The 24,686-nt window shown below is 40.0% G+C and overlaps 1 protein-coding gene across 1 annotated transcript; it reads right to left on the reverse strand.

The window, feature by feature from the left end:
• Nucleotides 1-7,403: 7,403 nt before the first annotated feature.
• Nucleotides 7,404-14,229, reverse strand: NPS (neuropeptide S). The gene is given in 4 exon segments (XM_032225569.1): nucleotides 7,404-7,430; nucleotides 7,433-7,588; nucleotides 14,007-14,121; nucleotides 14,222-14,229. Coding segments are annotated over 4 exon segments (306 nt in total).
• Between the last annotated feature and the right edge of the window lie 10,457 nt (nucleotides 14,230-24,686).

The following is a 24,686-nucleotide window of genomic DNA, read 5'->3' on the forward strand; positions in this document are numbered from 1 at the left end:
TTGTTTATTTGTTTATTTGTTTATTTGTTTATTTGTTTGTTTATTTATTTATTTATTTATTTATTTATTTATTTATTTATTTATTTATTCATTCATTCATTCATTCATTCATTCATTCATTCATTCATTCATTCATTCATTTATTTATTTATTTATTTATTTATTTATTTATTTAAAGGTTTTATATGCCACCCAATCCCAAAGGACTCCGGGCGGTTTACAAAGAAAATATAAAAAGCATAACAACAATATAACAATTTAAAACAACAGTCATTCCTCATACATTCATTCTAGTCGGAGCCGTACCTCAACAGTGAGGTCAACAGCCCCGGGCCTGCCGGAAAAGCCAAGTTTTTACGGCTTTCCTGAAGGCCATCAGAGTGGGTATGGTCCGGATTTCCAGGGGAAGCTGGTTCCAAAGAGTCGGAGCGGCCACCGAGAAGGCTCTCCTCCAAGGGCCTGCCAGCCGACATTGTTTGGCCAACAGCACCCGAAGGAGGCCCAATTACCTCCACTAGACCGATTAGATCCCACAGATTAGGCCTCCTCCGAATTCCATCCACCGGCCAGTGTCGACTGGCGACTACCCGGAGGAGAGCCTTCTCTGTGGCTGCTCCGACCCTCTGGAACGAGCTCCCCGTGGAGATTCGAACCCTCACCACCCTCCAGGCCTTCCGCATAGCCCTTAAAACCTGGCTGTTCCGACAGGCCCGGGGCTAAAGAACTGTTGCCCCCGTCTCAAATGGTATGACTGTAGTGTGTTTTAAATTATGTATTGTTTTGTGTCATTTTTTTAAAATTTTTGTTTGTATCCCCCTTCCCTGGTTTGAGTTGTGAGCCGCCCTGAGTCCCCTTCGGGGAAAAGGGCGGCATATAAATAAAATAAACATTCAAACATACATTCAACATTCAATCTATGGGATCTTACTGGTCACTGGGAGGTATGTGTCAGCAGGCGGTCTCAAAGGTATAGTGTGGTTGTGAGTGTGGTTGTGTTCTTACCGATGTTTCACTACCAAATTACTAACACTGACGATGTTACCTTGTTTGGTAATGAAACGTCAGCCAAGCTCAGAGAGTATGAGAAAGTCTCAAGGATCCCACTGTTCAATCCTGAGCTATAAATATTCTCTTCTGTTGGTACATATATTTTTGTATGGACAATATTTCAAGAGAAGCACGTTGGTTTCTAACTTTTGTGCTGGTAAGCGTGTACTTTGAAAGATAACTCATTTCAACCTGTATTTTAATTTCAGGAGATGTAAATTAAATTATTCAAGGAGTAAAGTGTTCAATCTGACCAGAGTAAATAGTATACAGGAAAAAAAGAGCATCCTTAATTTATATTTAACAAATTCAGCTAAATCTAGCAAATGTCAGGAATGTTTGGGGAATTGTGAGATGAGGTTATTGTTGAAGAACTGATGTAATAGTAGAAAAAAATCGTATGCCGTATCCTTTAAAAACAAGGATGCAAGATTTCCCTCTGGTGCATTGGCAGGAAGGAAGGCTGAATTCTGAAACCCACAGTGCAAGAGCCATTATTTTTTTTATACGAACCTATTGCATAATGCAAAATGCAGCTCTATGAAAGACCTCAAGGAAAACATAGTTTATCAAGCAAAGATTCTGCAGTCAGAGTGTTCCAAGAATGAGGATAAATAATTCCTGATCAGAAACTGTCAGATCTGAGCAACTGAACTGGGTCTTTAAAATCTTCTCATATATGTCAATGGAACAGATAAATAATTCTGCAGCAGAAAAAGGGAAACTACAATTCAACACTGCAGATAAAGCGGTTGGAATATTTCTTTCCATGCTAAAACGGATTCACTCCCTGCATCAATATATCAGTGAAATTAATTGCTCCGCAGCAAGATCTAATCATGTCAAGCGATGTATTTCTCCCCATCATAAAAGTCTCTGAATACTGCAGATTTTTTGTGTTTCTTTGAATACAAAAGTCGGCTCTTTCTGAAGAAGTGTAATCTGTAGCAGCAAGCAAGGAAACTGAAGGAGCTCAACACTCAAGCAAGGGAAGAGAAGAAGCTATCTTCTTGCTAGTTGCAGGATTTAATCCCATAAAATCATTGTTCTGTATGTTTGCAGAGTTTAATCCCATAAGGCTATACTGGCTGTGGAGCTTAATCCCATAAGGCCATTGTCATTGATTGGGGACTGCGCTCTGGAAAGCAATACAATATTTGAAAACCGTTCTCTGAGGGAAAGCGATAACAGCCTGTACTGTATTACACCCTTCCTCTCCTTCTGACATCTTAGTGAAGATAAATGCAGTTCATTTCCCAAGTATAGTATATAAATAACACTTTAATTACTGATCATAAGTTGTGATTTGCAGGGTCGAGATACCCTAATGTCTAAACTGCTGTAATATATTGTAAGGCAAGAGAATGGAGCAATCTATTCTTAAGGAAGCTACTGTAAGACTTCCTACAGCTTCCTGTGCATCTATGGCTTTGAATAACGCCGTGTACAATGATCTGACAATAGTCCATCGAGTCGGCATTTTGAATTTGAATTGAATTGAATTTATTATATTTCTATGCCGCCCTTTTCCCAGAAGGGACTCAGGGCGGCTCACAACCCAAGTCGGGGGGGGGGGGGGAATAGGGGATACAAATAGGGAAAAAGACAGACAAACAATACCACAATTTTAAAAACAACTCAACAGGCACACCATTCGAGCGGGGACAGGAACTCATCAGCCCCAGGTCTGTCGGAACAGCCAGGTTTTAAGGGCTTTGCGGAAAGCCTGGAGGGTGGTGAGGGTCCGAATCTCCATGGGGAGCTCGTTCCAGAGGGCCGAAGCAGCCACAGAGAAGGCCCTTCTCCGGGTGGTAGCCAATCGGCATTGGCCAGTGGATGGAATTTGGAGGAGGCCTAATCTGTGGGATCTAATCGGTCTATTGGAGGTAATTGGCAGCAGGCGATCTCCCAAGTACCCAGGTCCAATACCATGAAGGGCTTTATAAGTGACGACTAGCGCCTTGAAGCGTATCCGAAGACCAATAGGCAGCCAGTGCAGCTCGCGGAGGATAGGTGTAACGTGGGTGTACCGAGGTGCACCCACAATCGCTCGCGCGGCTGCATTCTGGACAAGCTGAAGTCTCCGAATGCTCTTCAAGGGCTGCCCCATGTAGAGCACATTGCAGTAGTCCAGTCTTGAGGTGGAGAGACGGAGAGGCCCATTTTGTATCTTTTTTTTTAAAGGGAAACTTGAGAAAGGGACACAAATGCAAAAATGAAAAGAACTCATAAGCCCCTAAGTCGGCTTAACACTATTTTAAAATGAATGAGCACTTACTGAGATCTTGCAAAAACATTCTCCCGAGGCCTTAGCTCAGAGGTGGGTTCCCACCAGTTCACACCAGTTCGGTAGAACCGGTTCATCAAATCTACCGAACCGGTTAGAAGAGGTTCCACCAGTGGACCTGGAAAGCAGGCCACACCTACAGAAGAGGCTCCAAAAAAATTTGAAACTGCCTTAGCTGTGATTAACCCTGTAGATGTGCTGTGTGGCCACTCACCCAATCCTCCCATTGCTCTGCTGATGTACCTCCCAAATTTCCATTTCTCATTGCCTGCGCAGATACACACACACGGACCTATATTATAATATACATGTGCATATATTATGTATAACATAGAAATGCACTCATACAGAGTCATATTAAATTAAATCTACACGAAGTTAAGTTTAATTTTATGTACCCAAAGTTATAGCATCAAAAATGCACACATAAAATACCTCGGCAACCAGCCTTAAAATGCAAATTCCTTTCTTGCATCTCCTCTCAGCTGTTCCTCAAGGGTATCTGCTGATGCTTCTATGACAGGCCTTTCTCAGTGGTAGAGTGGTTACAATAATTGCTCGACGGGCAGAATATCCTTGGCTTGAGACCTGGCAGGAAGGTGGGTGAAACCTTTCGATCTCACGGGACTGGGAGAGAAGTGCGTCAGGATCTTTATTTAAAAACTGAGGAGAGCCAAAGGAAAAGCAGCTAGCTCAGCCAAAGAAAAATATAATTTTGAGAAAAGTTTCTGCTGGGTTTGAACCAGGGAGACAACCATATAATACAGCAACATCAGATTTTTCTGGAAAAAACTGAAAAATGACAGGTTTCCTATCCCAGTAGAGTAGCCAGCCAAACCAGAAAGCTTAGCAGGCACATGGAATGGATCAGTGGTGGGTTTCACAAATTGTTCGAACCTACTCTGTGGGTGTGGCCTCCTTTGTGGGAGTGGCTTGCCGCCCATGTGACCTGGTGGGAGTGGCTTGCCGCCCATGTGACCTGGTGGGAGTGGCTTGCCGCCCATGTGACCGGATGGGAGTGGCTTGCCACCCATGTGACCAGATGGGAGTGGCTTGCCGCCCATGTGACCGGATATGAAGATGCCGACAACACTTGTCAGAATCACCTTAAATTACCTCACACACAGCTCTGGCATGCATAAGAATAGGATGTAAACTTGTTTTTTAAAAGGCATCTTTGGTTTGCGTTAAAACAACTTCAACACACGCAATGTTCTGATTGCACCACAAACGCAGTAGTCATCCTTACTTTCCACAGAGGCACTGAGTTTTATAAATATGAGCGTGATAGTGTAGAATAATCATATCCAAGGACCAGTGGTGGGTTTCAAAAAATTTTTGGAACCTCTTCTGTAGGAGTGGCCTGCTTTCCGGGTCCACTGGTGGAACCTCTTCTAACCGGTTCGGTAGATTTGACGAACCGGTTCTACCGAATAGGTGCGAACTGGTAGGAACCCACCTCTGGAATGGATATATAAGACTACTTTCAACTCTGAACAGGAAGACATAGGCAGAGGTTGCTCCAACTGTGGGCCCAGGGTGAGAAGAAGATAACTTGCAGAGACCCTGGTCTCCAGAAACATTGGGTGGCCCATACTCATAACCATGCAACTTGGCAGTGCAAAGACACCCTAGGTTGGGTGCCATATTCATGACCTGCCAGGTTCTGGTTCTGCCCACCATGAAGTTGTAGAATATAACCCAAGTGGAACAGTTTATGTTTTCTATAAAATAAACAGGACCCCCTGATGCCTTTTGAAGAGAGATGGCTTTGTTAGAGCTAGTCTATAAAAGAACTACAATACAGATTTCAAATGGCAGCAAAATAGCACTCACAGCCAACATGAACTCAGTAAATGGAAAACAAGGAGTGCAGTTTACTAATATCTTAGGTCTGGGCTCCCAAACCACGAAAGAAGAGAATATTACGAAAGCTGCCTTGCATAAAATACATACCTAAAGTGGAACCCATGTGCTGTAAAAGAAGTTGGGAGGAAATCAGCAATCTCCTGTTTAACTTTAAAGTCTTGATTAAATATTACTTAGCAATAGCAATAGCAGTTAGACTTATATACCGCTTCATAGGGCTTTTAGCCCTCTCTAAGAGGTTTATAGAGTCAGCATATTGCCCCCAACAACAATCCGGGTCCTCATTTTACCCACCTCAGAAGGATGGAAGGCTGAGTCAACCCTGAGCCGGTGAGATTTGAACAGCCGAACTGCAGAACTGCAGTCAGCTGAAGTAGCCTGCAGTGCTGCATTTAACCACTGCGCCACCTCGGCTCTTGGACAGTAGATTTATTTATTTATGCTTAGTCTGACCATTAAGCTTATAACTTTGAATCTAACTCTCATGCACATGCCTCAAACCTATTTGAATAATCAAAATACAGAAAACTGTATTACTGTACGGTTTGGATGAACCGGTAGTTCCAGCAATCAGTTGGCTCCGCCCACTCGCCCCTTGCGCTAGTTCGTCCTATATTTCCTTTGTCTGAAGCCCAGCTGATAGGCGCAGCAGAGTGGATTGCCACCCCTCAGCGGTTTTGCTTACCGGGGCTGTGCAGAAGGTAAGTTTTAGAGGTGTTTTCAAATGCCCTGTGTTTGTGCGCGGAGTGCAAGTTTGGAATGCATTTGGTGCACGCAAAGCACACACACAGTGAACCGGTTGTTACACCAGTTGAATCCCATCACTGCTTCAAGTGCACTAGAAATAGAAGAGCCGAGGTGGCACAGTGGTTAAATGCAGCACTGCAGGCTACTTCAGCTGACTGCAGTTCTGCAATTCGGCTGTTCAAATCTCACCGGCTCAGGGTTGACTCAGCCTTCCATCCTTCCGAGGTGGGTAAAATGAGGACCCAGATTGTTGTTGGGGGCGATATGCTGACTCTGTAAACCGCTTAGAGAGGGCTGAAAGCCCTATGAAGCGGTATATAAGTCTAACTGCTATTGCTATTGCTATTTTTTTGCCACAACCTTCCCCCCCCCCCAAAAAAATGTCCAGAAACACGTACACTGTCTTTATACATATAAAACATTGATGGATTATACTGATTCTTTTATTGTATTCCAAATGAATGAATGTTATTTTTCAACGTCCACATATTTTTACCAATAACATTTCATTTTGTTTACGTTTAAAGTAAGTATTGTAATTATTCCATATTTTTTTGTATCAAAGAATCCCACATCAAATAAATGATTTCATAACGTCTCTATGCAAGCATGCTGAGTTTGTTATATCGTTTCTCTAAGGAAATGGCCACAAGGTAAAAGTCACACTAATAATGTATTTCAGCAGATGACCTTTCCTTGTTGACAAAATCTACAATGTTTATAGAGTTTACAGCTAACCAGGTCTCTTTTTATACTGCCCCCCCTCCCCCCGCAAAAAAGACCTAAAGGAGAAAAAAATAGAATCATTTCTATCCTACAACAGAATGTTTGTAAATAAAAATCAAAACTTATTTGTTAAAATTCATAAATTCCATGAAATACTTTTGAGGACACATCTACTACGTGTATCAGTGTTCTAACTGAATGGTCCATAATCATTTTATTCCTTATTACTATAGTAAACTTAATTTTTGGAAACTCACTTCCTTCACTTTGTATTTTCTATCCCCTATAGATCCATTTATGGTTGGCAAAACTATCTTCGGCCTGGCAATCACAAACTTCACTGTAAGTCCCTTTATTATCTTTCAGGACATAAGAACTTCATAGAACTGTTGTAGAAATGAAATTAGAGGATCAGATGAAGTTTAGCTCATCTTGAGATCCTGAAGGCCTCAATTTTGGAGTAAATATAAAATTTGTAACAGGCGGAATTAAGCTGAAAATCACTTTTACATAAATGCAAAATTGTACGATATTCTAACTTAGAAATGTTTTGAATTACCACGTTTGCTTCATTTGGCTTGCACCATTTCAAGTAAACATCTGCTTTCATTATGAACAAACTGATACATTTGTTTTATTGGATTCATTCATGCACCGCAAACAATTTTAAGCACATCCATTTTAACTTTATAGATTCTGCTTTGTGGGTATTTCTTTAGGCAGCTGTTTATGACTTGGCTCTTCGAAAGGATATATTTTTTTAATTCCTGATCCAACTCCGTTTCGAAAAGATCTTTTAATATCAGAATTCTCCAGAAAGGAACTGAACAAAGCTGGTTCTTCAGATCCATCCATCTTGGCCAAGCAGCCATTCAGAAGCAGCAGGAAGAGGCAATCAGATTTCCTGGGCAGCTGGCAATTCATATAAAGGGGATTATTCCTCTGAAGATTAAAAAAATAGATGACAAAATAAATTACCAATCTATATGTGTAGGATAGCCATGCTCACATGCATAGAGAGCCGAGGTGGCGCAGTGGTTAGGGTGCAGTCCTGCAGGCCACTTCAGCTGACTGTTATCTGCAGTTCAGCGGTTCAAATCTCACCGGCTCAAGGTTGACTCAGCCTTCCATCCTTCCGAGGTGGGTGAAATGAGGACCCAGACTGTGTGGGCAATATGCTGACTCTGTAAACCGCTTAGAAAGGGCTGAAAGCCCTATGAAGCGGTATATAAGTCTAACTGCTATTGCTATTGCTATAGGCATAGATAAACCTATTTAGGCTGTAAAAGGTATGGATGAATTACTACTTGAGCAGCGATACCGAGTGTTCAGTTTTAATATCTGGCGATGCTAGCAGAGTGTTTTTTTTCCCTCTAAAGACTTCCTATATTGCAGATTGTAATATAATAATATTGTAAGCAAATGGTGCTCTGTTGTTTGCAAACAGTTGTGGGACAGGAGTGGGGAATGTGAGTAATAATCTAGCAATAATCTTCTTGCCAAGAACATCAGCGTCACCTAACTACAACTTGTGAATACAGAACAGGCACTTTTTGTGTGGATCCTTCCACTCTGTCTCTGGGATTTCAGAAAGCTCAGGAGGACATGTGTATTATTTGTGCACATGCTGTACAACTTCCTGTGATTCAAAACTAGAAATTTATACTCCTTCTTACACACCTAGGCATATATCTGCCTAGCAGTTTATGATTTCCTTTGAGTCTCAAAGGAAATGAAGGAAAAGCCAATCACTGCCTTCATGTCCAGTCTCCATATTTGGACTTCTCCTTGGAAAGCAAAAAAAACCCTGAGAGATACTAAAATTAGAAGTAATTCTTCCTGGAAGGATGGCTCTTGATTTCAGGGAGGCCCAGGCAAATTGCAGTTTCTTGTGCTCCTTTTTCAGACTTTGAAGTCATATGGGCAACCCCAGGAAGATGAGTGTACCAGCCTTTTAATTTCCTAAGGCCAAAAGTTGCATGGTATTGGGACATTGAGTGTAGAGTTCAGTGGTGGTTTTCAAAAATTGTTCGAACGTAGTCTGTGGGTGTGGCCTCCTTTGTGGGAGTGGCTTGCAACCCATGTGACCGGATGGGAGTGGCTTGCCGCCCATGTGACTGGATATGAAGATGCCAACGACACTTGTCAGAACCACCTTAAATTACCTCACACACAGCACTGGCATGCATAAGAATAGGATGTAAACTTGTTTTTCAAAAGGCGTCTTTGGTTTGCGTTAAAACAACTTCAACACACGCAATGTTCTGATTGCACCACAAACACAGTAGTCATCCTTACCTTTCACAGAGGCACTGAGTTTTATAAATAGGAGCATGATAGTGTAGAATAATCATATCCGAGGACCAGTGGTGGGTTTCAAAAACTTTTGGAACCTCTTCTGTAGGTGTGGCCTGCTTTCCGGGTCCACTGGTGGAACCTCTTCTAACCGGTTCGGTAGATTTGACGAACCGGTTCTACCGAATAGGTGCGAACTGGTAGGAACCCACCTCTGCCTACATGTCTGGGGCCTGGTTTTTTGAGGGATCACTTATTTCCCTTGATGTCTTCCCTGTTGTCTTGAGCTGATAGGATTAGTACATTCCAGGTTCCTTCAGTTAAACAGTGTCATCTATGATGACCAAGGAACATCTGCCCTGTTGGCCTTCTGAAGGCCATAAAGACCTGACTGTCTTCCTAGACTTGCCTGTCTGGAGCACAACTACTGGATATGAAGTAGTGAAATGTTTGATGAGTTTGCTTGCTCCTATCTTCCTTTCTCTTCTGTTCTTTCCGTGGCTCGCTTGTTGCTACTTGTTATGTTGTTTTCAAATCATCCAGATTTTTGAGCTGCCCAAATTGAATTCAATAAGTAAATGCATTTCCATAAGATGAAACAAACAAGGTTTTTTTCCCCCAAATACAACAAATTAGGTTAAGATAAGTGGTCTATGTCAAAATAATTCTTGGAAGACCCCATTTTAAAATCATTTCCCCCTGATTAGGCCCAAAGGAAATTCTGTCATTCTGGAAATGAGAGATTTCTGATTGTGAAGGTTGCAAGAGTTCCCACCTGGGAAGATGAAATCCATCACAAGCCTAATTCAATCGGGAGCCTCCAGCCTTTCATCCTAGTAATTAGATTTTAAGATAGCATCGTAAAATCAGCATAAATACACAGACAGACTGGAGGTTTTAGCGGTGGCTTGCCCTTCATTTTGTTTTCTAAATGTCCCATTTTGAACTTTCAAGAAAAAATACTTCTGTTGTTACTAAATGCTCCAGCGGTAAAACATTTAAGCATCGTCATTTCCATGTGTCTAGACACTATTTTCTATTTTATTATTGGTCAACTAGGATTTTGCAGAAGGAAATTGGCTCCAACTAATTGCTTGTTTCTTCCTTTATGAAATAATGTTTTTATTGTTTAGACTGGACCCACAGCTCTCATCCCTGGACTGTAAATTGCCACCAAATGGCTAATGTTTGCTGTCGTCTTTCACAATACAGGCATCATCTACATTTTTAAGGCATGGTGTGTTAGCACTATTTAGAGAAAGTGAAACACTGTACAGTAATATTTTTTTTTGCTTACCTTTCTATTTTTCTATCTATCTATCTGTTTATCATCTATCTATCATCTATCATCTATTTAATAACTTTATAAATCTTATATTCCATTGCCATTGGGGGAGAACAGAATCGAACAGAACACAATAGAATAATTCATTGTCACTTTGAATGTACACTAATCCGCATATATTAAAATGAAATTACATTTCCTACAGCTCTCAAAGCAACTCCACCTCTAATATAAACATAAACATGACAATATAAATGGATAAATAAATAAATAAATATAACATTATGCATGTGCCCACATATATTGTCTTATATTTAACACTTAAAGCTTATTTTTATGGGAACATCCTTCTATCTGATCCTGATTCTTTTTCATGCACATGTCAATACGCCATTGACATTTTTCCAACATGAAAATAGCAACCAACATCATTTCTAGCTTTATCATTTGGGTAAAGGAGCCTTTCACTCAGTGATGGGTTTCAAAAATTGTTCGAACCTACTCTGTGGGTGTGGCCTCCTTTGTGGGAGTGGCTTGCCACCTATGTGACCGGATGGGAGTGGCTTTCCACCCATGTGACCAGATATGAAGATGCCAACGACACTTGTCAGAACCACCTTAAATTACCTCGCGCACAGCCCTGGCATGCATAAGAATAGGATGCAAACTTGTTTTTTAAAAGGCATCTTTGGTTTGCGTTAAAACAACTTCAACACACGCAATGTTCTGATTGCACCACAAACGCAGTAGTCATCCTTACCTTTCACAGAGGCACTGAGTTTTATAAATATGAGCATGATAGTGTAGAATAATCATATCCAAGGACCAGTGGTGGGTTTCAAAAATTTTTGGAAGCTCTTCTGTAGGTGTGTCCTGCTTTCCGGGTCCACTGGTGGAACTTCTTCTAACCGGTTCGGTAGATTTGATGAACCGGTTCTACCCAATAGGTGCGAACTGGTAGGAACCCACCTCTGCTTTCACTGTATCTCCAGGAGATGCCAAGGATTAAATCTGAGACTTTTACATAGAAACCATTTTCTGCAACATTTTGAGTTATAAGCCTTCTTTTTGTGATGCCATGTCTTAAACATGACTTCCTCTCAAAGGACGAAAATATTTACTAGAAAACAGCAATGAAGAATTCAATCTTTGTTGCATGTGTAATTAGATTCTTTATAAAATGAGTGATCAACCTCCCTAAAGAAACTATTTTGTTATAATAATTTACATGCCCGGAGACAACAAGGAACTCTAGATTAAATTTTATAGTAATGGGAAATAAAGAAACAAGCAGAACTTAATTATCATAAAAATATGTTCTAATTGGAAGTTCCGAAGTATTTATGACCATCCTGAATAATGTTTATGCATTTTAGTGATGATTTCTTTTCATTCATGGATAATTTCCTTATTTCCCTCTGTACCCAAAGAAACACACTGTGTTTCAGATAAATTGTATCTGATGCATGAGGACTAGACCTTATTAACACATTTCCAGGGATTTGATCTCACTTTTGCTGTGTTCGATATCTACATTACAGATGAAAAGCTGTTATAATATTTGAATTGTGCTAAATAGCAATGACTTGAAAAATTAATGCATGTAACCTCCAATTTTCTTGCATTAAGATCATGCTTAAGTATACCTCATGTCACCATGCACAACTCATGTATAAAAGGGTTTTGATCATACAGTTGTGTTGTGACTCAGCAGAAACCTCCTGTGAGTGGTTTCGGGATGCAGGGCTGACCCACTCACAGGAGAGGATAACGAGCAGCTGTTGCTCGTTAGGGTCTTCTCCTGCGGATGAAAAGACTGATGGTGCCATACCCTGGTTGCAGAAGTCAACGTTCTCCGTTCGTGTGTAACCATTGAGAAAAGCATTTGGATAAGTGTCTTGATTTATGTAATTCTGTTTGGTATTAGTTTGAGTGAAGACTTTTTGCCAGAGCCTTTTATCTGTGTTTATTTTGGGCTCGCAGCCAGCAAAAGCCGGGACTGATAAAGACATTCCTTTGCAAGCTGTGTGTGGCTGTTGTTTCTGAACAAACAAGGTGGGGGTCAGAACACAGTTGTAACTACTGTCTTGACTTTTTTAAATCAATGCCCGATACAGTACTTGTGTCGCCCACTGAAGAACAAGGCGGCATCATGAAAATTGTAAACATTTTCTTGTTGACAATTGGCAGGAAGTGTGAGAAAAAACTTGATATTGTTCAGGTGTAGTGACGGGAACATCCCATGTATTTTTCTAACAATTGACACAAATGGCATAATTTAGATTTCATTATACTAAAAATTTGGCACTCCGTGGCTGAAACTTCTTATAAGACCAGCTGTACCCGTGTCAATCTGAAGCAAGTAGGAAGGCTTTGATACTGAATAATTTTATGAATTTTAAACAATTGAAACCAAGTGAATATAATGTTTATATTTTCTGAAAGTCATGACCGTATATAATAATTTGAATCTATTTTGGAAAGAACTAGAAATGTTATACAAATTATTATTTTAAGTTTAATTCCACCAATGCAGATTTGCAAAATTAGCAAATAATACCCAATTATGTGCTGTGTTCCCAGTATCATTTGATCATTTATATTGGCATCAACATAACTTCATACAGTATTTCATTTTTAAAAACTCATCATATGTTCAATATGTGTAGATAACCATTCCTTTTTTTCAGGAATTTGATCTGCCACCCAGCACTTTAAATGGCATCTAATATTAATAGTTTAGTTTGATTTTATAATTTTAAATGTAAACCAGTGGTGGGTTTCAAAAATTGTTCAAACCTACTCTGTGGGTGTGGACTCCTTTGTGGGAGTGGCTTGCCGCCCATGTGACCAGATGGGAGTGGCTTGCTGCCCATGTGACCGGGTGGGAGTGGCTTGCCGCCCATGTGACCGGATATGAAGATGCCGACGACACTTGTCAGAACCACGTTAAATTACTTCACACACTCAGCACTGGCATGCATAAGAATAGGATGTGTACTTGTTTTTTAAAAGGCATCTTTGGTTTGCGTTAAAACAACTTCAACACACACAATGTTCTGATTGCACCACAAATGCAGTAGTCATCCTTACCTTTCACAGAGGCACTGAGTTTTATAAATATGAGCCTGATAGTGTAGAATAATCATATCCAAGGACCAGTGGTGGGTTTCAAAAAAGTTTGGAACCTCTTCTGTAGGTGTGGCCTGCTTTCCGGGTCCACTGGTGGAACCTCTTCTAACAGGTTCGGTAGATTTGACGAACCGGTTCTACCGAATAGGTGCAAACTGGTAGGAACCCACCTCTGATGTAGACATATCATATATGTGCATATTTAAATATTATAGTTTGATTTTATAGCTTTAAATGTACACACATCATATATATGGGAAGAAGCTTTGTTGAAAGAGCATTGACTTAAATTTAAATAGGATTGCAAAAGTTAGATGTATCGAAAAAGTTTTTTAAAAAAACAGTAGCAAAGCAAATATATAGTACTAAATATCTTAATTCCCAGTTTCATGCTTCGGTCACTAGAAGAGCATACTTCAGATAAAGTGACTATAATCTACATTGATGGAAATCAAAAAGTGCAAGATTAGTACAATTTTTACAACAATACAAAAAAAACCCTGAATAAAGCAAGGTACATGTAATGATGTATTATGAGTATAAAAAGAGGATTAACACATTTGATAATACTGGAATTTAAATTAGCTTGACACGATGGTTTTAAAAGTAATAACTCACCACATCTTTAACCACGGAAATGTTCTTACGCACCATAGATGTGACAATTGGATAGCAGCCGTTCATATTCATTGCTGAGAGCCAGATAATTAATACAGCATATAGCCTGAAGAGGCTGTAAGAAAACATGTATTATATTAATTTATTTTTCAGAAGGCAATAAGTGACTCATGTAGAATGCTAATTTTCCACAGATGGAAATCTAACATATATACCTGAGCATGGTTTTTTTTTTTAAACAAATTCTGTTTTATGATACTTCCAGGTGGAAAGAAAAATTTACAATTGCACAGCCCCATTCCTTATCTTTATCACTAGTCATTTCCTCAACTATCATTTTACACTAAGACTTTGGGAACAAAAATGTCACAGAATCACATTTATATGCGACTAATTGGCCACCGGTTGGCCTTTATTCTTCCTAAGTGGGAAGATGGCAAGGATGCGACTTCAAGATCAGCGTGGAGCCTCCAAGTGATTAAACTGAACAACGTTGTTATGAGGAGACCTTTAAAATCATTCGTCTCTGGCCAGTAACTTTGTGTGACCCAAGTTGTTAGAAATCTTTTCAACTCGAATATCTTGCATGCATTCACCACAAATGTTAAGTTACCTTCTACCTCTTATATAAACTGTACCATCTGAAAGGAAAATGACATTCCTAGTTATTCCATTTAATGGGCAGAGCAAGCAATGTTAAAAGAGTTTTATTCCACAGAACTTTGTTTTATACAATTCCAGTTTACTTGATAGGAAAAAGAAAACCCCAGTATGTGGTGGGATGAATGGGATTCATGAAGGGAATTCAGTGAAGATCAAACTCTAGGACAGCATCAGAGGTGGGTTCCTACCAGTTCGCACCTATTCGGTAGAACCGGTTCATCAAATCTACCGAACTGGTTAGAAGAGGTTCCACCAGTGGACCCGGAAAGCCAGCCACACCTACAGAAGAGGTTCCAAAAAATTTTGAAACCCACCACTGGTCCTTGGATATGATTATTCTACACTATCATGCTCATATTTATAAAACTCAGTGCCTCTGTGAAAGGTAAGGATGACTACTGCGTTTGTGGTGCAATCAGAACATTGTGTGTGTTGAAGTTGTTTTAACGCAAACCAAAGATGCCTTTTAAAAAACAAGTTTACATCCTATTCTTATGCATGCCAGTGTGAGATAATTTAAGGTGGTTCTGACAAGTGTCGTCGGCATCTTCATATCCAGTCGCATGGACAGCAAGCCACTTCCACAAAGGAGGCCACACCCACAGAGTAGGTTCGAACAATTTTTGAAACCCACCACTGGACAGCATTCATACAAAATGTGAATCGTGGTTTACTGGAATAACACAATAGATTGGATTCACTGAATACACTGGACCTTCACCTAAGTACCCTGATTAGATTTTGCATAACACAAAGCAGCCAATTACAGATAGCAGATTGTGCAAACTTTAGCCAGGTGTCCATGTTAGAAAATCTACCATCAATTTGGTGGTTATTTTTCATAGTGGAATTTTGTATTGGCTTTAAAAATAGTATTTGTCACTGTTGGCTGATTGTAAGACCTTGATAGATGTTTTGCATGAAAGAGAAAAAAATATATTTAACACTTATGGTTTTGATGATTAGAGAAAAAAATTGGATAATAGAAAAAAATGAAGTTTTTGTAGTGTTATCGTAAGCTAAGAGATAATCATACATGTATTTGCTGCAAAAGAGAACAGATTTTTTTTTCTTTTTATCCTTTTTTGCAACTTTGTTTTCTCTTATCTCTCTCTATGGAAGGCACACCTGGATCACACATTGCAAGTAGCCATTAGGTCCTCAAATGCAATCAAACATTTCTTTTATACAGGTGGAGGTGAGTTAGTACCTGCTGCCTTAAAACTTTTTGAGGCCAAAACATTGGCACAAATTCTTTACGGGGCACAATCAGGAATCCTTGCAAAGAGAGACTTGTTAGAAACCATTCAAACAAAATTCCTGTGAGCCATCTTAGCCTCACCCAATGGAACTCCAAATGCCCAGTTAAGAATTGAGACAGGGATGCCTCAAATTCAGGTAAGAGCCTGGAAGATGATGATCATTTATTGGCTTAAAATGCACTTCTTTCCAGAGGGACTGTCCCCACTAGTGTTGACTGACAATTTCCCTTCCCCCTGGAAACAGGCAATTGATCACAAGCTGGGCTCTTATGGGCTCTCACCATTATTCTCAATGTCCCTAGGCTTTGAGCAAGCAAAGCAAGTAGTAATTAATAGAATGAGGGACATGCAGTTCCAAGAAGAACTAAATAGGTTGCCTCTCCACAGTAGGGACAGAATCAAACAGGGTGTGTGGGAATCCGCAAGACATCTAAATGACCTGATCTCCCCAAAATAAAGAATAGCTTTCTTCAGAGCCAGATTCAACATTCTTCCTTCAGCACTCCTCCAGGGCAGGTATAAGAGAACACCTATAGCAGAACGGGTTTTCTATATGTGGTAAAGGAGAAGTGGAAGATAATTCACATGTTCTATTACACTGCGAGCTACACAGAGCTTGTAGGTCTGCACATATTCTCCCCTTATTAGAGAGGTTGCCAGGGAGGGCAGACCATTTCTATCTAGGCTTCCTCCTCCAGGACACTAACCCGGTTACCACGTATGCAGTGGCAAATTTCTGTTCTGCTGCAATGTCCATAAGAAAAAAATTGGCTACAGAAGTATAGTACCATCTTGTACCAATTATCTGGACATACCTCTAACAATCTTTGGACCATTATGTTATTATCCACTTTTAATGTCAATACTTTTAAATTATATTTTAATGTTAGTATTTTTTAACATAGTGTAAAAACTAATGTGTATTGCTGGTCTTTGACCGTAATAAAGATTTTACTTACTTACTTACTTATCTCTCTCTCTCTCTCTTTCTTTGTCCTTTTTATTCTGTGCTATTTTGTGTTAACTTTTTCGTTCGTTTACAAACTTTTAATAAACTTTATAACAAAACCCATTCATGTGCTCCAAAAATGGTTGCTGGGGCATTTTTTAACTGCATTTATCAGGTCAGGTGGAAATGCTCTCAGATATAAGCAAGAAGGTTGGGATTCTGCTGGATGCTTCTTCCTCTGAACTACAGGGTGATGGAAAAGTTGTGACCTTGGCTGAGAAGGGCCTGAATACACAATGGAGTGATCTCTCCCCCCGTCCCCACGCCGAGTTTTCTGCTGAATCCTGAATGACTCCACAATGGGACTCTCGCTGCGAACAATGAGAGGGATGTTTTTAAAAAGCCAGGAAAGCTTTTGAACGCTGTTCCATCACACACTTTTGCCTGCTAGGTGATTGTGTGTGTCTATTCACACTTGGCCAATAAAGAATTCTATTCTATTCTATTGTTATCTACTGTCATACCAACAGGGGGGAAATTGCTCTGATGCCACCTAGTGGCAGGGATTTGTGCCTACTTTTTGAAAAAACTCATAATTTCCACTCTCATTCCCGTCAATCAGAATAGAGCTGGAAGGGATCTTGGAGATCTTTTAGTCCAACCCTCTGCACAAACAGGAGAGCCTATTTCATTTCAGAAAAGTGGCTGTCAGTCTCTTCTTAAAAACCTCCAGTGATGAAGCTCATACTGAAGGCAAGATGTTCTGCTGGTTAATTGTTCTTACTGTTAGGAAGGTTGCTTCTCTTCTTGGTTAGTTTCTATCCATTGTTTCTTGTCCATGTTTCTTCATGAAACAATAGAAGGCTATCCCAAGTGGGTAAAATATGTGTGATTAATCGATAACAACAAGGAGATCAGAGGTGGGTTCCTACCAGTTCGCACCTATTCGGTAGAACCGGTTCGTCAAATCTACCGAACCGGTTAGAAGAGGTTCCACCAGTGGACCCGGAAAGCAGGCCACACCTACAGAAGAGCTTCCAAAGTTTTTTGAAACCCACCACTGGTCCTTGGATATGATTATTCTACACTATCATGCTCATATTTATAAAACTCAGTGCCTCTGTGAAAGGTAAGGATGACTACTGCGTTTGTGGTGCAATCAGAACGTTGCGTGTGTTGAAGTTGTTTTAACGCAAACCAAAGATGCCTTTTAAAAAACAAGTTTACATCCTATTCTTATGCATGCCAGTGCTGTGTGTGATGTAATTTAAGGTGGTTCTGACAAGTGTCGTCGGCATCTTCATATCTGGTCACATGGGCGGCAAGCCACTCCCATCCAGTCACATGGGCAGCAAGCCACTCCCAGAAAGGAGGCCACACCCACAGAGTAGGTTCGAACAATTTTTGAAACCCACCACTGAGGCTATCCCAAATGGGTAAAATATGTGTGATTATTTGATAACAACAAGGAGATACAGAGCCTTTTTGCTGGTCCTTGCCACATTTTGGCAGCCCATATAAAGATAAATTTTTAATAAAAGGTTTAGCTGACTTCTAGCTCCTTCTGTGTCTCTTCTATTCAGGATGGAGTAAATAGCCAAAACAAGAGATCCTGGGGTTATTTTCCTCATTTTGAGTGAAATCTCCCTCTATGTAAGTAGAAGAGAAAAAGGCTAACAAGAAACAGAAGTCTTCCTAATTTCTCCACTGGGGAATCATGCTTCCATACACACCGAAGGCTTAAGTGGAACTTATTCCTATTTCAACTATCTGTGCCATCCTGAAAGTGAATCTAAGGCTAAATTTCATTTTATTAGAGTCACGTGTGATATAAGTAACCACAAACTCAGAAGAGTTTCAAAGAAAAGCAATCCCTTGTAACAGGGTCAATTTGGAATCATTTCTCCCAATCATTACTCATAAATTTCATAATTCATAAATGGATGTCAGGGGTGGGTTTCAGCAGCCACTACTGCTGGTTCGCGTGTTGGGGATGTGCATGCACAGTGCAATAAAAATTGCTCTGCATGTGCGCAGAAGCAAAAAAACAATATGGCAGTGTTTATGGCATCCGCCCGGAGAACCAGTTCATGGGGGGGGGGCAGACCTGGGTCACTGCCGGTTCCAGCAATCCAGCCGTCAAACCACTACTGGTTCGGCCGAACCAGTCCAAACCAGTAGGAACCCACCATGGATGATGGATGTGATGTATTTACAATGATTTTCCATATTTCTACAAGATCAGATATATCCACTGATGTACTATAATAAAGTACAGCCTTTTTAATCGCCATGGCAGAAATTTCAGGCATGACTTCTTTATGTGTGTATATATATATACACATATATATATATATATATATTACACAGACAACACATACATACAACAATAAAAAAAGAAAACAACAACAACAACAAAAAGCATCATCACATACAGCATGTCGTTTGGTTACAGGTGTTTTAACATCCATATTCTCGAATAACATTTACCATCACAGATTTTCCATCTAGTATAACTAAATGCCTCGCTTTCATTGTACAGTATATGTTCAATTACGATTAGTATTATTTTTTTCCCAATAAGTCATAGTTCCCTTACATTCTTGATTATCTATTTGATAACAGTATACCTTTATATAATCCCCATGTGAAAGAAAAGATTTTTTTTTTACCAACCATTTATATTTATATATCATTATTTTCAGGCATGACGTCTGTGGTTCCGTTGCTGTTTCATGAAGTAACCTGCTTCCTACTTTCATTCTTCGTTTTGTAATATGATTTTTATTGAATCTTTTTAAAAAAAGAAGATAAAAATAATATAAAACGAGAGAGAGAGAAAAGAGCAAAAAAGAGCAAAAACGGAAGATTTTCTTTTTTTAAAAAAGATACAAGTGGCATACAATTATAATTCAACTCTCTCTAAAGTTACATCATGACGTTCTTCTTTCTATCCTATATAAACTTTAAACTCATAAACTACATTTTTTTAAATTTTGTTTTATGGGAAGCTCCCCCCCCCTGGAAGAATGAAATATTTCGGGGGAATATTTAAAGAGGCAGAATATTATATTTCCCCAAAGGTGAAATGGAAAAAAGGCAGAAAGCAGCTTCCGACAGCCTCCAGCAGATGCCTGAAGTCTTTAGAGATGGAGATTTTGGGCCCATTAAGAAATCCAGGCCAATCTATTCATAAACAAAACATCTTCAGCTCCAGATGATGGAATTAAGAAGGACAGGACATGACCTTTAGGACATAATAGGATTAACCCACCACCAATCAAATAATAAAAGCATATAAAGCAAACCTCAAACTTACAAAATATTGTAAACTCTATAAAAATCCTTGCACATCAAGCTAATTTATCAGCTGTCCCAGAACTGCATGCTGTGGTTGATTCAGCTCATCCATAAACAGAGTCCTTCTTTCCAATTAGCCTCCATATTATTTCTAGCATCTTTCTCCCAGCTTGGAACAGGACTAGATTTTTCTTCCAACAGTTCATTTTGCTAGAGCCGAGGTGGTGCAGTGGTTAGGGTGCAGTACTGCAGGCTACTTCAGCTGACTGTTATCTGCAGTTCGGCGGTTCAAATCTCACCGGCTCAGGATTGACTCAGCCTTCCATCCTTCCGAGGTGGGTGAAATGAGGACCCAGACTGTGGGGGGTGATATGCTGACTCTGTAAACTGCTTAGAGAGGGCTGAAAGCCCTATGAAGCGGTATATAAGTCTAACTGCTATTGCTATTGCTATTCCCCCTCTCTTTCTGAAGGCTTCCTACCTTAAAAGTTAATGTTTGAAACCCCCGTTTCTCTGGAATTCAGCCTCACTCTATCTCAGCAAGCAGGCATAAGATTCATAAATAAATGTTTTCTGTTTCTATGACATTTGGAGCAATAAAGCACCACTTTCCTTTTTATTACCTTAGTTCTGATGGATCCTGAGAAGCAGCTTCAGCCATACAAGCTGCCAGGAGGATTTTGGTCTATTTACATATTCAAGCACTTTAAGCCACATTGAGTGAGAAAATCCCATCATTTGAATAGAACTGAAAGCTGCAACAGGTACGCTAAGTTCATTCCTATGAGATAAGTGGATTAACTGGATGAATCCGGTACAATAGAAAGTTGTACCGGTTTGAGTCTGGTTTTGATAAAGTTGAGGTTCAGTTTTAATTGGCTCTGCATTTACTGAGCTCCATTTTTATGCAAATTGTCTCAGGGTGAGGGGGAAGGCAGCCTTATGCAACAAGGGTTTGATGGAACAATGACAAGCAACGTCACAGTTCTGCATTTCTTTATGATTCTGCTTTAGCCTTGCAGGGTGGGGAGACCCTATTTGTAAAGCATTCACGACTCCTTAATGCATACAATTCTGTCCTCCAAAAGTCCTACGGGAGAAACTATAGATTTATGAAAGAGACAGCACTGTTTTCCTAAGCTCTCTGCTGTCAAAATGGTTCTTTATTATCAGGCAGGACCAGTGGTGGGTTTCAAAAATTGTTCGAACCTACTCTGTGGGTGTGGCCTCCTTGCCACCCATGTGACCGGATGGGAGTGGCTTGCCACCCATGTGACCGGATATGAAATTATGAATTAGTACTTAGGTCGGTCCAAGTAGCTATTCAGAAACTCTGGCATTGAAGCATGCAGGTCTTAAAGCTGTCAAGTTACAAGATCCTTGCACCCCTAACCCTTTAGAAAAAAAAACTAGGGGTCTTCAAACCTGACAGCTTTAAGACTTGTGGACTTCAACTCCCAGAATTCCTCCTCCAGTCATGTTGGCTCAGAAACTCTGGCATTGAAGCATGCAAGTCAGTGGTGGGTTTCAAAAATTTTTGGAACCTCTTCTGTAGGTGTGGCCTGCTTTCCGGGTCCACTGGTGGAACCTCTTCTAACCGGTTCAGTAGATTTGACGAACCGGTTCTACTGAATAGGTGCAAACTGGTAGGAACCCACCTCTGGGCAGGACCATTTCCCTGCCTTTTTCCTGCTTGTTATAAGGTAAAGGTTCCCCTTGCAAATATGTGCTAGTTGTTCCTGACACTAGGGGACAATGCTTATCTCCTTTTCAAAGCCAAAGAGCCAGCGCTGTCCGAAGATGTCTCCGTGGTCATGTGGATGGCATGACTAAATGCTGAAGGCACAGGGGATACACTGTTACCTTCCCAATGGTGGTTCCTATTTTTTCTACTTGCATTTTTACATGCTTTCGAACTGCTAGATTGGCAGAAGCTGGGACTAGTAACAGGAGCTCACTCCATTATGCGGCGCTAGGAATTTGAACCACTGAACTGCCAAACTTTTTGATTGACAAGCTGAGCGTCTTAGCCACTGAATCACCGGCCCCTTTCCTGCTTGTTAAACACTTCTTTAATTGTGTTTTGGGGTCTGATTAAGCAGGTGACTATATGATCCAGTTTGCTATCTTTCACCAGCCTCTCTTTCTTTAACAGGCCAACTGTTAAAAAATCCTGCACAACCATTGCCTATATTACTCTCAGTGTTTCGTTAGCATTTAGCAATTTATTTGTTGGTGTTAAAAGATGTATTATATGTACTACCTGTTGTTATGTTATGTTTCAGCTTGCCTAGTTAGAAGACATGGAGGATGCTTGCAGGTTAGCTGTAGCTTTACTGAAGAACTGTAATTTCACCTATTTTTAAGGGAAGAAAGGGAGGGAGAGATAATCCTGCAGAAGGGCAGAGAGAAGATAGTGATATATCTAGAACATATTTACCTATGTTCTACATATAATTTAATTTCAAATCTAATAATCCTCAATTGCCCAACATATCTGAAAATCCTCAGATTGTGAAATCCTCTATTAAATTGTGTAATGTTGGAGATTATTATATTTTCTTAATGTCTCCTTCATATTTTTTGCTTTATGGTGAAACAGACTTTTTCATTCTGTGTACCCATTTGAACTATGCTGGTTTTATTAGACTTTATTCATGGATTCATGGTTCCACTGAAGTTTAAGCTAATTGCCTTCCAAAGATATTTTCTTATAATTGCGGGTCAGAAAATTAACATCTCGGTATTGTGAATACAACAGCCAGTTAAGGATCAGACAGAAGCCTTAACAGCAAGTCACCTCAACTGCACGTTGTGATATCCTCCATTGCCCCATTGCTGTGTTCAAAACAATTCTTGTCATTATCTAAGAGAAATGAGGCTATGTTCTATCTTTCCATGCACGCAATCAAAAAAAAATGTTTTATTATTTGCTTTACTCAAACCTTTGTTGTTGCAGAATTTTCCATACGTGGTTTATTGATTGAACAACTACCAAGGGTTTAATTAGTAACTGTTTGAATTGCTCTAACGTCTGAGCAAAGTTTTTAGATTGAGGAAGTTCTTGCCCTTCATCTGAGCTATGTTGATGGTGATCAAAGGTGTTGCAGAATAATTTTATTTGAAATAATCTGTACTCCTGGTACGGCCATTTAGCACCTTCCTCCTTCTGCCCCTCCTTCTCCTCCTCCCCCACTTTCACCCTCTTCCTTTCCCCCGCGCCCCCTCCACTTCACCTTTCAATGGGATGGCATTGGTATTTCATAGAATTGGAAGAGTTGAGATGGTTATTATACACATTCTTATGTTAAGCTCTGTCAGTACTGATTCAGAATTGCCCTATTCTTTAAATCAGCTTTCTCTCTCCTTTTAAGAGGAGTTATCTAAGGAGGGGAAGTTTGACAATGGTCTCTGAAATGGAAAGAAATGAGCCAGCTAAGATTTTGCCCTGGGATTCAGGGTGTTTGTGTGTGTGTCAAAAGGAATGAACAAAATAATTTTATGGTGCAAATTTAATTTGCTTTAGAAAAACACTTTTAAGCTCAACAACATCGTAACACTTTTGTGATACACTTGATAGCATGTCCAACCCTATAGTTTTGGAACTGAAATTTGTATCTAACTTTCATGCTTGTCTTTTCTTTCTGAACCATAAGCTGGCACTATCACTAACAGGTCAACAACAGTAGCAACAATACCAGAGGTGGGTTCCTACCACTTCGCACCTATTCGGTAGAACCGGTTCGTCAAATCTACCGAACCGGTTAGAAGAGGTTCCACCGGTGGACCCGGAAAGCAGGCCACACCTACAGAAGAGGTTCCAAAATTTTTTGAAACCCACCACTGGTCCTTGGATATGATTATTCTACACTATCATGCTCCTATTTATAAAACTCAGTGCCTCTGTGAAAGGTAAGGATGACTACTGCGTTTGTGGTGCAATCAGAACATTCCGTGTGTTGAAGTTGTTTTAATGCAAACCAAAGATGCCTTTTAAAAAACAAGTTTACATCCTATTCTTATGCATGCCAGTGCTGTGTGTGAGGTAATTTAAGGTGGTTCTGACAAGTGTCGTCGGCATCTTCATATCCAGTCACATGGGCGGCAAGCCACTCCCACAAAGGAGGCCACACCCACAGAGTAGGTTCGAACAATTTTTGAAACCCACCACTGAACAATACATACCATCAAAACAGTACACCTTTCTTTTCATTCACTACATAGTGCATTAAATTCAAGAATTAATACCCAAGAAATCAATAAAGCGAAATAATTTTGTCACCAGTGGATTAAAGTGAAAAACACTCACTGTTTTGTCTCCCTGCATCAGAAAAATTTAGGTACTTTGATATAAAACCACCCTGTGTTTTGTTTTTCTTGTACTGAAGTAAATGCCAAATTACTTACTTGTTTTCTGGAATTTGCTGATTGAAGAAACACAGTTATTTAGATTTGCTAATCATAGTAAATACAAGATGGAAAAAAAATTATCACTGAAAGGTCACA

The sequence above is a fragment of the Thamnophis elegans genome, chromosome 10 (genome assembly GCF_009769535.1).
Source record: "Thamnophis elegans isolate rThaEle1 chromosome 10, rThaEle1.pri, whole genome shotgun sequence".
In the NCBI taxonomy this organism is placed as follows: Eukaryota; Metazoa; Chordata; class Lepidosauria; order Squamata; family Colubridae; genus Thamnophis; species Thamnophis elegans.